General features: G+C 36.0%; 1 protein-coding gene across 2 annotated transcripts; it reads left to right on the forward strand.

Annotated features, from left to right (window-relative positions):
• The first annotated feature begins 770 nt into the window (after positions 1-770).
• LOC135076960 (uncharacterized) lies at positions 771-13,844 on the forward strand. Of its 2 annotated transcripts, none has more exons than XM_063971489.1 (6): positions 771-1,256; positions 9,462-9,540; positions 11,263-11,535; positions 11,669-11,792; positions 11,877-12,526; positions 12,734-13,844. In XM_063971489.1, the coding sequence occupies exons 3-6, from the start codon at positions 11,353-11,355 to the stop codon at positions 13,328-13,330; spliced, it is 1,554 nt and encodes a 517-aa protein (XP_063827559.1). In that variant the 5' UTR covers positions 771-1,256; positions 9,462-9,540; positions 11,263-11,352; the 3' UTR covers positions 13,331-13,844. The 2 variants fall into 2 exon arrangements, with proteins under 2 accessions (XP_063827559.1, XP_063827558.1); XM_063971488.1 differs by lacking the exon at positions 771-1,256 and adding an exon at positions 8,197-8,400.
• The last annotated feature ends 1,168 nt before the right edge of the window (positions 13,845-15,012 follow it).

Below are 15,012 nucleotides of genomic sequence, written 5' to 3' on the forward strand. Positions count from 1 at the left end.
TCGTATCGCAGAATCGTTGAAGCGCGTCTGGATTGGAGACGTTAAAAATTACCGTAATCGGGGCTCAGTCTATGTCTCTAAATAAGGTGTCTCAAAATTAGCACCTCACACACACTGTATCGATCGGAGGCCAATTTCGGTACAACAGTACTTATTTATTATTCTGTGGTACAACTAAGTATGTTACTACAAATAGTAAACTTTTCTATGGATATAATTGAGGCTTGTTCGATGTATCTTGGGTTGGGTTGGGTCCATCTCCAGTCTCCACCACTCAATGTGACGTGCTTATTTTAGGACAACCTGTAGCTATGCCCTGTAGGTATCTTACCTTCAATTCACTAATTAATCGTATTGATAAAACCATTGGCAGGCAATGATAAATAGAAAATAAAGAGATGAAATCCATCAATTTTTTTTTATTCTTGTGCAAATAATACACTTCTTAGCTCTTGCACAACCTTGAATGAGATGGACATCATACATTGGATCAGCCATCTCATGTTTCTTTACACGCTACCTAAACACCATTTTCATCGTTCAAGTAAAAACACGTAAGTGGTTTCACCCAAGTTTCACGATATTTTAAAAAATATCGTTACAAATAAACTAAGATACTAAAAAACATTGAAATTGGTTCCTGCAATAATCAATGTAACATTAAGCTACAGTTAATTTGTCGTTACGTAGAAAGGAACGTTTCAAAGTATTGCATCAGAAAATTACTGTGCTAAAATCTCGTGCTGAATTCTCTTTCGTATCATTCATCGGAAACATTCATAAGTGTACACGTGTTATTGGCAATTTTACAGAAATTACGTGGTTTTTGTTTACTAGTAAACAGTTTCTTTTGCTGCTGCTTTGGGTTGTAAAAAGCATTGGAAATATTTAAAACCTTTGAACTTAAATTTTTAGCGCAACTGATTGTTCTAGACAGTCTTCTGGAGTTCTTTTAGTTTACTTTTATTTAAAACTTGGTCTTATTAACTGAAAGTTACTAAGGCCGTCAAGGTGGATTTATTACTTTGCAAATCTGATTAGTAAAGTAAGTGATTGAGAGAAAAGTCCGCCGTAAGTTTTAACATGAGATACGCGTACATACAACAAAACAATATTTTGTTGAATAAAGTGTATACAGGCACTACGCATAATTTGAAGCAAATTCAGGTGAATTTGCGTCGCATCAATTACTTGTGTCAGAGAACCGACAAGGTTAAGAAGTTTAAGACAGTGATTTGTAGAAGACACATAAAAATGTAAGTATCTTTGCTTTTCCTATGTAATGAACCTACAGTCAACAGCACATCAGACTAAGTAATTTTTGTTGTAAAATAACTTATTAAAATTACGATGAAGTACTAGGTACATACCTAAGCATACCTATTATAATAAAATTGAAACTTGATGTTCTGTCGTCAGAACGTAAAACTTCAAAACAATTTTTAAGAATTTCGCGGCCCAAATTGCTACTTCCGGTATCCTTTCGAAAACTCAAAACAAGTCTAAATTCTAAAAACATAATCTAATTAAAAGAGTGCAAATGTATGACTCAATTTCATTTTTGTAATAAATAAAATAAATTAATAACACGTGAATTGGTAATTTTATTTAGCACTTCTTAGTTCGAATCAAAGGTTGATGAGTTTCAGAAAGTTACCGCTAGATGTCGCTTTAGACAACAACTGTATTGTATCGTAATCGGGCCAGAGATTTAATATTGTCAAGAGTTGATAGGTATTTTTATCAAAGACTATAGATAATTTCAATAATTTGTTTAGCACTACTACTGTCTGATAACGTGATATTATCTATTTAGTTTCTTCCAAGTAATAAGTTATGACGTCATTCCTAAGATAATAACCGAAGATTAAAATATAATGATTGATCAATCAAGTCATAATTAATATACCGACATAATACATGAATCATTATTATGGTATACTTAGATACAGTATTTCCCTATTTCATCACTTTTAAGTGCCGATAGATGGCCATAAGCCCACAAATGCCCACAATACACAGTCATCTCCAAATCAAGAATTTGTTCAAAATCCTATTCATACAACTACAAACAGCTAAATCATTTTGCGCGGATTATACTAAGATTATGATACAATGAGTAACATTTGCCACGTCTTACACTTCTCATGTCGTTCACCTCTTCGAGCCGGAAAAAAACGACATTGAAAACTTAATTCACATTCAAACATAGATTTTTTCCTTTGATTGGTCTTAGCTAATTTTAGATTTGTTTGAGAATCGGGTTTTAACTTTTAACGCGATTTCCAATGGGTACAAACTTACAACGGGCCTTCGACCCCTTATTTTAGTTACTCTTGATGAAAACTTGACGAAGTTCTTGAAACTGCGTAATAAGAAGATTAAGTATGTATTCACACTAGTAATGAGGGCTATCGTTTTTATACTTAACAGTTGGCACCCCTGGCGATTGACAGGACCTTACTCTACAGTGGCGCCATCTTGATGAGTGCAAATGCGATAGTCCTCCTCATAGAGAAAAGTAATACATAGGAAAGTCCTCCTACCACTTTCGCGCTCACCAGTTGGTGCCACTGTCTTCGCTACTAGCAAGTGACAGGACCTTACTCTACAGTGGCGCTAACTGGTGAGCGCTAAAACGATAGCCCTCATTGCCAGGATGAGCCACATCAGTTGAAGAATTGAATTAGTCATTACGTAACTACCCACATGGTGGGACTCCAGGAGGTTGCCGATTCAGCTCAGCATCTTCAGCATTTTTCAATCAGCTAATAGTTAATACTACACGTATTCATATTCAGGCTAGCATTGTCTGTTTCCATTAGCTCGATCTCGATCACACATGCACAGTCATGCACTATCTGTAATCTCTCAATAAACATTGTGTTTAATTTATCAATAAAGTAGTTTTTTTTCTTTATATACCTACCTAACTGCTGCCAATACGCAACTTATACTTGCGTCTTATCTTAATGTTCAAACGAAGCGACATGCATGAGCATGACGAATATTAACACAACTTTAGTAGCAGGTAAAACAATACCTACCTACCAATTCAAAACATACGGTTCGTTGACTTGATGTCTTCTCAATTTCTCATGTCCACAAAGAAAGATGAATAAAATTATCATACTTTAAATTCAATACAATTATTCTACCTAATCCTTTTGATTTCTGTCTTCTCCTCCGGTTATCTGGAAGAAAACCTTCCCAGCATTAAGACCATCTACTGTTCCGAGTTTTTTACTTGTTGTACTAATTGACAGTTTTTATTGTGTTACCATGTTATTCGATTTGGACAGAATTTGCGTCGCAGCAAGATAATTTTAAGTGTTTATAAAAATAAGATAAGCCTTCCTGATAAAATCTAATACCGTCTCTGCGAAAATTGTAAACAAAAACCTAAAACTATATTCTAGTAATAACAACAGTTCTTTACAATGTTTTGGAACTCATCCAAACTTGTGTCTACCAAAAATCGGCTCGTCAACTTCTTGGAATGAATTCATTTATGCATACCACGTTCACTTTTAGAAAGTAAAAGCCAATTTCTGCGGGATTTTCCTTAAACTTTGCTTGGGTTTGATTCCGCCGTAATAAGGATATTGGCTCATAGATGGTTCCACGTGAAAGTAGCTATCATAAATGGGTATTAAATGGACCCAAAATGCCGTTCTAGGTCATTTAAATCGTGAATTTTCCAAACGTAGGCCTATAATAGCGTTTCCATGAAATTGAGATGGGTTGTTGGCACGTTTCCAAAATAACTGTTTTTCGTACGGGTTTTCAATAACAACTACGCAGTTAGTTAAAAGTTTGTAGAGATTGTCAATTTTTGGTTTTATCTTAACATGCTGTAGGTATTTACCTAACCAAACCTATCCAGTCTGCACCGGTCTAACATTGTGTGGATGATGAAATTCTGATGGGAAACGCTATAGAAAATGTTTTCCAGGATTTTTGATTTAATTTATGCAACCCTTTTATCCTATCTAGATCCAGCTCTCGAGAACCTCAAAACTAAAACCACGCGTTTATTGGATGTGTAATATCATAAACAGCAGCAGCCAGCATATTCAAATCGAAATTATTGATTTGTCACGAATATCCACTGAACATAAAAACATTATCTAGCGTGTTAACAATCTAGACTTGTAACTTGTAAAGGTGATTGGTCGCGCGCGGGTGATGTAAGTGAAAAGTGCTTAGTCACTCCGATATGGTATTATCTTTGCGCCTCGGCGCCAACGAGGGGCTCCCATTGGGGGAGTGATGACGCAGCATGAATCCTGCCTACGTAGAGCCAACCTAGATCGATACGTCTGTGTCTGCCACTTGGCACGATGACGGTGAAGGTCGTTCACATAAGTAACCGCGTTAACTTGAGTTGTGTTGTGGAGAATTGTTGTTAGCACTGCTACTGCCAGTCATTGCCTGATGAGACTAAAACTTTTGATTTTGGTTTTTCACCTCTTCAATCTACTTCCTATGATTGTCAAATTACTTATTGTACCTACTTTATCTTCCTGTCTGTCTATTCATTGCATGGTTTGTTTAATTCCATGTAGAAATACCTGCGTGTACCAACGCGAAGACATCCCTCGACAACTTTTAGCCATCCAAGTGAAAGTCTCTGTTAGAAGAACACCCATTAAATTGTTTGTCTGTCGTTGCTTTTGCCGCAAGTTTCCGTAGAGTAGGTAGAAAAGAGTCTAATGCCCGATTTCACATAATATGAATTTTGTTGTCATAGGGGTCACTTAAAAATTAGTGATTGATGGTGAAAACGGGCACTACTCTTCCCGACGATTTCCTAGAAAGCTTATCCAATCTCATTTGCCGCTGGATTAGATTAGATGGTCTTGCTCCCGCAGTAGAGACCACATGACCTAAAATACCTTATAATGATAAATAAGTTGTTTTTCTCGTTAGTAACAGGGTTTATCCCTCCCTGGAAATAAATCTAGAAATGTATTATTCCTGTGAAAAACCCGACAAATATAATGAGGTAATGTTACTACCTACCACCACGGACAGATAAACATTGTTCATTATTTTCAAATGATGTGCAAATATTTATGCGCAAATGGCGCATTTAGGTGATTGTGATAGATTACTTAAAGTAAAATAAAAACACGTCATTTCTAAAAATAAAACAAATGGGCAAGAGTCAAGTGATAATGATCTGCGGTGATAAAAATATTTTCACGACCGACATGATTTTAAAAACTTCAGTCAGTAGACAGGATCATGAGTAGACGAACTTATGTAGATAGGATCATAATTAAATAGATAAATGGTTAGGTACGAGTAGGTAGGTGTTATATTGGCCAAACAGATTGATATGAATTTCATTTTCCAGAGCTACAGTACGGTAATGAACATTCTAGTAGGTTCCTTACAATAGCTACCTAATTAAAACAAGTTTCACTAGATTACTATTAAAGATGTAACTATTAATATCCAGGCCTACTTATTTAATGATTTCTTAATCAGATGCTAATGCTCATACTCCTTGAGACGGATATTTGTTTTGTACCTACCTTGTTTCCTTGTGTTTTCTCATTTCAGTCTGCCTCTATTATCTATGCTAGAAAAATATGACTAACATAATATTGTTAGGTATAATCTTCACCATAATTATTGTAGGACAATAGACCATTTCCGGAACACAATAGTGCAAAATATATTAAACCTTAGATTAAAAAAAGTCCTAAGCACCTGCCTATAATTATTTTAAAATGTTTGCCTCAAATCGTTACGGGCAATGGTCACGGCCAACCGCACTAAAAATAGGATCACTAGGATAGTACATGTATAGAGAATACAATCCCGAGCATGTTTTTCAATCCCGGGATTACGGGATTTTAGATGGGTAATCCCGGGATCCCGGGACTATCCCGGGATCAGCCTTATGTGGGAATTGGGTTATAATAAAAAAAAACTTAATTATAATTTCTCAAAAGATGTTTTAAATATTGTTATTTGCAATAATACTAAAATAAAATTAAAAAATATACAAATCAAAAGCACTATTTAGAATTTCGGAAATAGAATCTTAGAAATATCAAAGCATCCAATATAGCCTGCTTCGTAATTTATTTCCAACAAAAGCAGCAGCTGAAAACGCTCGCTCGGGTTCTACACTCGTTGGAGGTATAGAATAGATACTTATATGCTAATTCTAAGTGATATCCATTCATGAACTCCGCCATTTTCAAACAGGCTCATTTCACGTCTGATACTATTTGTCAAGCCCGATTCACTTTGTAGTTGTACTTCAGGATCTGGGCATTTCATACTCTTATAAATTTCCAGCTGCAACTTTTCCTTTAGAGTCAATTGGGGTTGGGAGGTTTGTGGCATTAGCTCAAGTTGTGATCCTGTCTAAGGTCTACGAAAAAGATATTATTAGGGCTGAACCTGTATAGTTTGTATCCGTATCGTACCTTAGATTTGTTTTTTTTATCGTTATACAGGGTGGAAACGATAAGTGATCTCACTCGATTATTTCTAAACTATACAAGATGGACCGACGATCTGGTGAAGGTCGCGGGAAGTACCTGGATGCAAGCGGCGCAGGACCGGTCTTTGTGGAAATCCTTGGGGGAGGCCTTTGTCCAGCAGTGGACGTCTTTCGGCTGAAACGACGACGACGACGACGATATAAGATATCTAAAAACTGGTTACTGATCCTGAAAGTCCTTCACGAGCTCTATCCAACGGTACCAATTATAGGTTACAAAATAAACTGGATCTATCCGAAAATTCAATGTTTCCAACTTCCATACTTTTAGTACTGTCACACTAAAAGTATGGAAGCTGTCATGTCATGGCACTCAAGGCTTCATAATATTATAGCAAGTAAAGCCTAAAATCAACGTTTTCCTTGAATAATTTTAAATAATAATGCAATTTACACATTTAAATAACACTTCTAATATTGTGTGGCTGGCATACATTTAGTAGGTATGGAGGCTGAAAATATTGAATTTTCGGATAGATCCAGTTAATTCTGTAACCTATTACTGATATCGTTTGAAAAAGCTCGTGAAGCACTTTTAGGATCAGTAACCAGTTTTTCGATATCTTGTATAGTTAAGAAATAATTGAGTGAGATCACTTATCGTTTCCACCCTGTATAATTGTATGCTAAGGTAGAATCTAGGCAAGGTCATAGTCAAGGCGCAACGGATCGTAGAATGCAAAATAGACCTGTTATATCAATCCCGAAAATACCGGGATAAACCAAGTACAGTCCCGGGATTTTCGGGATCAGAAAAGGGTCGGGATCCCGGGATCCCGGGAATCGGGATCCCGGGATTGTATTCTCTATACATGTAGTACCCAGTGTTTTGACCTATTATTATGTGGCCTTGAATACTGGTGATTTGCTATGATAAATAATAATAGGACTAGGTATAATTGAAAACTAAGCCTGTACGCCTGCCAAATCTAAGTTAGCGTTGAAAATTCCAAAAGTGAATTATTTTTCACCAAAGAAAACACAGAAAACAGGTAAAAATTCTAACTAACAAACGATGGATGAAAGTCTGAAATAAATGATTTATTATTAAAAAAAACAGCAAAATCAAAGTTATTTGATATAAATTGGATAAGTTCCTGCATTTTCATTGATGATCAAATTTTAATAAGTAAGGTGACTTTAAAAACAATAAGGAATGTTAAATAACTTTTTTAAAACTTAAGATATCTAGGTTACCTAGCAGTTGGTGATTATAAACTAAACTAGGATAATTCGATCGATATGGAGAAATTATATTATCTAACTGTAATTTTATCCTTGATAGTCTGGACACTTGAGTCTCACACTCAAATCTCAAAGTTAAAAGTTGGCAAAACATTCTATTGTTTTGCAAAGCAATGTTTGTTACATTGCTGATGAGTTGTGTGAGTCATACAAGAGAAAAACACTATCAAAAAGTACATTCCTCCTCTTTTGAGCGGCGTGAATCCCCGCGCTATACAGCTATAACAAAAAATGTATAGCAATCAATGTGGAAACGCTAATGGTCTTGTGACTGTCGGAACTAATTCACCGCATTGGTTGTTCGAGTTGACGTCATGCGGCCCGGCCAATGGCAGCGAAGCGTGGATATTTTTAGAACGCACATGTCGAATAGAGGGGATTGAGGAAAACTGTAGCTGCGACTTGGGCGCGATTCTTGCACAATATTTTCTGAAGTCAGACGCACCACATGTGCTACGCGCCGTAAACTTTCATAGTACAAGCAAGTTCGACACACTCAAGCGGTTTGAATATTGTTTAAAAAAAAATCGCGCACGCTTGCTATATTTCTAATTTTTAATTTTAATTTATAATCAGTGATATACTTGCTATTGTGACTGGCAGGCGTTACATTATATGTTCGTAACTCGGTGAGTTTACAACCAATTCATGTATTTATTAGTTTTACTTCTACATAATATTTTAGTTTTTAATGTATTTTCATTCAGTGAAGTGGTGTTTTGTACAAATAGCATAATGTTTGGTAAATTTTAAATAGTTTTTATTTGTATTCTTGGCATTTTGAACTATTGCACCATATTTATTTTACGTAACCAGCACCTTTCGGGTCCTTGAAAGATAAGATGGTGTATTTTGGGGGCTATAAAGACGAGTTTTAAGTGCGTGTTGTGTTGATTTCCCTAAAAGAAACAAGTTGAAACTTGTCAGTACGCAGTTCAGTCACGTTTTGTATGTGGGAGGAGCTTACGTTGGCTTCTCGTCAACAACTCTAGTATTTGCGACTCTATGCTAGTAGACATAAGATTCCTTGCTAAATACAAGTCTTGACATGTGACATAAATGGGTTCGCTTTCTAGAAAATTCACGCGTTATTTTGAGGGTCATCCATCGCCTGCTCTCGATAGTTAAGTTGAAGGAGTATAAATGTCAATGCTAAAACTGATGATAAGAATCTTAATAAGAATAGACAAATAGGCAAACTGGAAATACCTAGTTCTTTTCTGATGGGTATGTGATGATCATAAGAATTTCCAGTTAGTTTGGTACATCATTGAGGAATTAGTGACCCATGATCAGATAGCCGCCATTTTGTGTGGATCATAATCATAACAGTAATACATAGATATTCTCATTACGATGTAGGCCTACTTAGTGTACCCATATCATCTGAAACAAAAAATTAAAGAGTTCATAATATGCCTACCATTAGTTGATTAAACACTGACTTTCATGGACTGTGGTAGGAATTGTTATCGTAGTTCAATCACTAATGGATCGAGGTCGACCTCCCACCACCCACGATAACATTTTAGATATATTAATCATAACTACCTACATCGTCGATTTCAATATCCGTGAATAGGTTTTATAGTTCCTATGGCGACAGAACACTTGATACAAATAACAGACAGAGACAGAACATTTAAAGATACATTTATAACAAACTAAGTTACTTATTTCTTTGTTTCAGGCCTACAGTCAGCACCGTTTCTTGGATAGCTGCCTAAAGAGCTAAGATTTCATTAGGAGCTCAAGAAGAGTTCAATCAAGTAAGTACCAGTTAGCTCCATTTTCCACCTAACATTCTATTTTACAGAACATCAAGAAAAGCAAGAGAAGAGAAGAGAAAAACAAACGTCATCAAAATTAACAACTTATTTCTTTACAGAAGTAGATCAAATTCAAATGATAAAAAAGTCGGGGAAATAAAAATTGCTTTAAAATAAAATAAAATCAAAAGCAATAATTTTTGATAGATATTTCATTCCCTATCAAAAATATAATTTTATACAAAATAATTTCATTTTAAAGCTTTTTTCTATTTAAATTGACAAATAATAATCTACATTGTTATTTTCCAGAAATATTATCATAAATTTATCCCCAACGAATAACATTTATCATCACTTTAAAATTGTGTTGTTTTTTTTTTTAATATCTTGTTCATACATTCTTTGTCCCATGTTCCTAATGTCACCATCCATTAATACAATTCATGATCTCATTTTGCATGCTTCAAAAAAACATCCATTGCCACCCTTCATTTCCATTCTTCTACACAGGTATCAATAATAGGAGCAAGCCGTTGTTCGTTGCCGCAAGCTGCATACTTTAGTATGCAGATAATGCACTTTAAAATAATAATTTCTAGATGTAGATAATTGTAGTAGATAAGTCTCATTTGCACTCTGCTCTCAAGATGTTAAACGTGATAGGTGAACACTTACACAGTCACGTTTCTAATTACATCGAGCAGCTAGTTTTAAAGGTACACAATCATTTCTTGTACCAGTAATCTAGTCCCATTTAACTTCCATTAAGCCATATTTTTTAAGCATTTTTCCTATCAATTAGTTTAGTTATGTTAATTACGATTAACGTTAGATATTAATTACAAGTTAATTAGAGTGTAATTAAGATACCTGCGTAGTTTAACGCTTCTAAAACTAACCTACACAGTAAGTTACAATTACATACAATATTAACATACTAATTAAGCTTGGTTGTTGGAAATTAAAATAAGTAGAAAGGCTGTGATATGAAAACCGTACTGATCAATCAGAAGTCGCTCGCGGCCATCTTGCAATCGTCTACTTTTCTACTTGTTTTCGATTACATGATTTTGGATGGTGCCATGGACTATTAGTTATCATGGGCAGGTGACCATTATGTTGATTGCATAATCCAGCAACTGATATTTATATGAATATATAAAAATATTCTTAAATAATATATGTCAAAGAAAAATAATAATATATGCAACATCTATTTTTATTTTAATATTTATGCAATCACCATTTCAAGAAAACATGAAAAACACCTTTTTATTTCTAAAAGACATCCACATTCCATGAAATTACACACATAAAAATTTACAATATCGTATTACATATAACATACAAACAAGACATACATATTACAATATCGTATACATTATACATTTTATCATACACACAAGAGCCATCACACCCATTTCAATTCTTTTTCCAAATTCTGCCATTTATAAAATGTCCATCATCCTTGTCCCATAAAAATTCTTGCGGTGTAAGCGACTTTCTGGAAAATTTTCAGATGGAAATATCCTAACTGAAATTGCTTCCAGTACGATTATTGCATCTAGATGAACTAGTTAATCTGGAATTCTATAAGAATCAAGAAATAAAAATTAATGAACACAAACTGGATGTGATAATCGTTCTGCTAACCGATCACCACCATCATGCTTAATATGATCTGCACAGTATGTTACGTCGTATCATTTCTTTTTGTAGTTCTATTCAAAATGGTTGCTCAAAAGATCACCTGTCCGAGTCGGAGCGACGATATCGGAAATCAGTACATCTACTCAGACACCGAAAGATATGGTTTTTTCGCAAACGAGTCACAAAACTCGCAGTCTTTTGAAAGTTGTAGACATAGATCATTTAAAGTCAAACAAGGAACAGCAGGAGAACGGCGGCGGCACAACCGGAGTGATTACCGGCGGAAACACAGATCTGTTGCCACAATCGCTAGCGCCAGCGTCAAGCACCAGCTTTTCAGAGGTAAGGCAGACGTCGGGTTCTGTGAGTACTTAAGAATAAATGTAACATAATTCTAAATAAGCTATTATAAGATTATTTTTAGTATCCCGAAATAACTCTGAATCATTACTAACATTATGTAATTGCTTTTCAGGAATTTTTGAAACCGGAACCAGCGTACGAGAGCACAATGTATCACGAGTCGGACTACGGGTTCTTCCAAGATCTGGAGCAGTTGTGCTTCGATCCCGCCAGGGAAGAACAAGTACAGACCATTGGTAAGCATCTTACTTCTTCCGAAGATAAAAGTAAAGATTATAATTATTATAGAGAGGATTACAGCAATGTATTTTCTTTCTCAGATTCTATTAAAGTCACTAAAGAAAGGGCACACAACAACGACACTTTACACACACCGTATTCACCCCAAGATTGGGAGACATTCGGCCCTAATTCCCCAGCTCAAGCGAGCATGTATTGCATCACCCCGCACGATTCACTCTCCCCAATGGCGGACGAGTTCGTGCAACTAGACAAGCTGTTGCCCTCGATAGAGGTCGACACTTACGATCAGAACAAGTACTCGGAACCAACCCTGGACTTCAACAACATGCCGGTGGTGTTCGGGGATCTAGTGGCGGAGAGGATGGCCGACGTGGGTACCGTGCAAGTCATGGACCCGGACGGCTGGAATTTACAACACCAGGAGTTCAGCAAACAATACACTACCACACACAACATACTGCCCTTCATCGAAGAAGAAGAAACAATGGATTCTAGATTAGTGACTGTTAAACCAGGGGAGGTGGAGAATGATTTTACCGTTAGCCGATTCATACTTGGCAACGAGTTGGGAGAGGAGGCCGATAAGAAACCAGAAGCGGAGAAGCGGCTCGGGCTGTCGGTGAGCATCCCGCGCACCGTGGCCTGGGCCGGCGACGTCATCAGCACGCCGGACATCGTCACCTACGTGGAGCAATTGGAGAAGGAGGAATGCCCACTTTTAGACACCGTAAGTATTATCGAACAATTAAAGCAGGGTAACAGGGGTATGTGGGGTAATATGATAGTCATTGTATCACAAGCGATAGAGTCGATATACAAATTTCACTTTGATCAATTTGACAATTCAATTAGTATCTCGATATATCCTGTCTCCCCCTAATTGTAGAATATTACCGTAGAAAATTATAATAAACATCTTTTCCTTTTGTTACAGACTTCACACAGTGAGTGGCCGACGGAAGTTGTGGAGTTGGAGCCAACATCGCTCAGTCCAGCAATCAAGTCTCCGAAAATGGAATACCAGCCCATCACTCCTAACAGCGAATCTCAAGTTGAATCAGACAACGAAGAAAAGCCTTACTCCAGCAGCAGGAAACGGCGTCACAGCAGTGAAGATTCAGATTACACGCCTGATGTGGAATACACGCCTCGCAACAACAAGAGAAAACCTAAGAAGCCTAATATTCCAATAAAGGACATGATAATGGCGTTAGAAGGGTCTCAGCAGCTGAAGAAGGCACGTCGCGGCCGCCCGCCCAAGAGGAGGGAGAGCACGGTCTCAACGTGTAGCATCGACGACACCACGTCCAACGTCTCGACCCAGGAGATGAAGTACAGAGAACTCAGGGATAAGAACAACGAAGCGTCCAAGAGATCTAGAATGAATAGGAAACTCAAAGAATTGCAAATGGAACAGTTGGTTTTAGATTTAGAAGATAGAAATCAAAAGTTAAAAGTAAAAGCAGACATATTAGAAGAAATGACGAAAAAGCTGAAAGAGGCTTTGATGACGGCAATTTTACAAAAATGAAGGAATTCTGGCTTGCAGTTTTGTAAATTTGAGAACTTGATTTGCTCGTTTTGAGTTTCTAGCTCGTTCGGCAGCTAGTGTAGATACACATATCTGTATACGACGACCTCTGCCATGTACTTGGTTGGAAAATGTAGTCGTTGTACATAGATGGTGTTTGTGGTTTGTGTTTATTAACACAATGTGGGTTATGGATGCTTGAAAATAAACAGGGATATGATAAAAATACTAAAAAGTAAAAAAAAAAAAAGCTTTTATTGTTTTAGAAATAAGATTTACATTATTTTAGTAGACAGGCACTTAATTCTAATGATAAGTAGTGCCAGAATTGTGTAACTTTAACTTTAAAGCTTCTTCATCTAGTTACTATTGGATTATATAACATAATTAAACATAAAATATTAATAACATCAAAAAAAAATGTTTAAATATAAATTGGTTATTTTCTTGCATGATATTCAAATAAGTTTTATCACTATTGTTTTATATTTCAAATAAATGGTTTTGATTCTTATTGAACTCTTTATTTTCCACCTACCTAGTTTGAGTCAATGAGAATGAACGACTGGTGATGATTAGGCATACTTCAGAATAGCGTAAGGCCTACCGTAAAGCCCTAGCTTTATACGCTTTATAGACGCAAGAAGCAAGCACAGAAACCTGTGATTTGCTGTGAATTTTTTTAGATCAATACTTTTTTGTCTAGAGATTTTGTAGAAGTAGGTATTCCTTTTGTTCTCATATTATATTACATCAAGACATGCGAAGAAAATTTACTTGACCGGAATAATACTAGTCCAGTCATTATAGTAAGTTCACCTCGGAATTCGAGATACCCAGCTGTAAGTCTGTAAATACGTGTATATTGACACCCTAAAAGTTGTCTCAAAACCTACATATGGTAGGGTGTAAGCAACTATTAAATTTCAAGGTCAACGGTCACAAAAATCGGTTTTTTGCGCTTTTTTTTAGAAATATCTCATTTCCTATGGGTTTTTTGCTATTTGTATTAATTATCAATATTGTAGAATACTAAATTCTCTACAAATTTTGTTTAAAATTTTTTTTTTATACGGTGAACCGTTTTCGAGATAGAGGGCGGAGAGCGCGCGGTCACTGCATCACTTCAGGTCAACTTAAGCGGTTTAGATTTTTCATACAAAAGGATTTTCCCGCTAATTCCCGTGGGAATTTCGGGAATTCCTTGTTGTTTACTTTTACTAAGGTACCTACATGCCAAATTTCAAGCGTCTAACTTCCGTTAAGCGTTTAGATTTTTCATACAAAAGGATTTTCCCGCAAATTCCTGTTCCCGTGGGAATTCCTAAGTATACTATAACCTGCCCAGGAGTATGAAGAATAATTGTACCAAGTTTCGTTAAAATCCGTCGAGTAGTTTTTGTTTCTATAAGGAACATACAGACGGACAGACAGACAGACAAAAATTTTACTGATTGCATTTTTGGCATCAGTATCGATCACTAATCACCCCCTGATAGTTATTTTGAAAATATATTTCATGTACAGAATTGACCTCTACAGATTTATTATAAGTACTAGCGGCCGCCCTCTATCTCGAAAAGGGTTCACCGTATAAAAAAATTTTTTGAACATTTGTAGAGAATTTTGTATTCTACAATATTGATAATAAATACAAATAGCAAAAAACCCATAGGAAATGA

The sequence above is a fragment of the Ostrinia nubilalis genome, chromosome 12 (assembly GCF_963855985.1).
Source record: "Ostrinia nubilalis chromosome 12, ilOstNubi1.1, whole genome shotgun sequence".
Taxonomy (NCBI): Eukaryota; Metazoa; Arthropoda; class Insecta; order Lepidoptera; family Crambidae; genus Ostrinia; species Ostrinia nubilalis.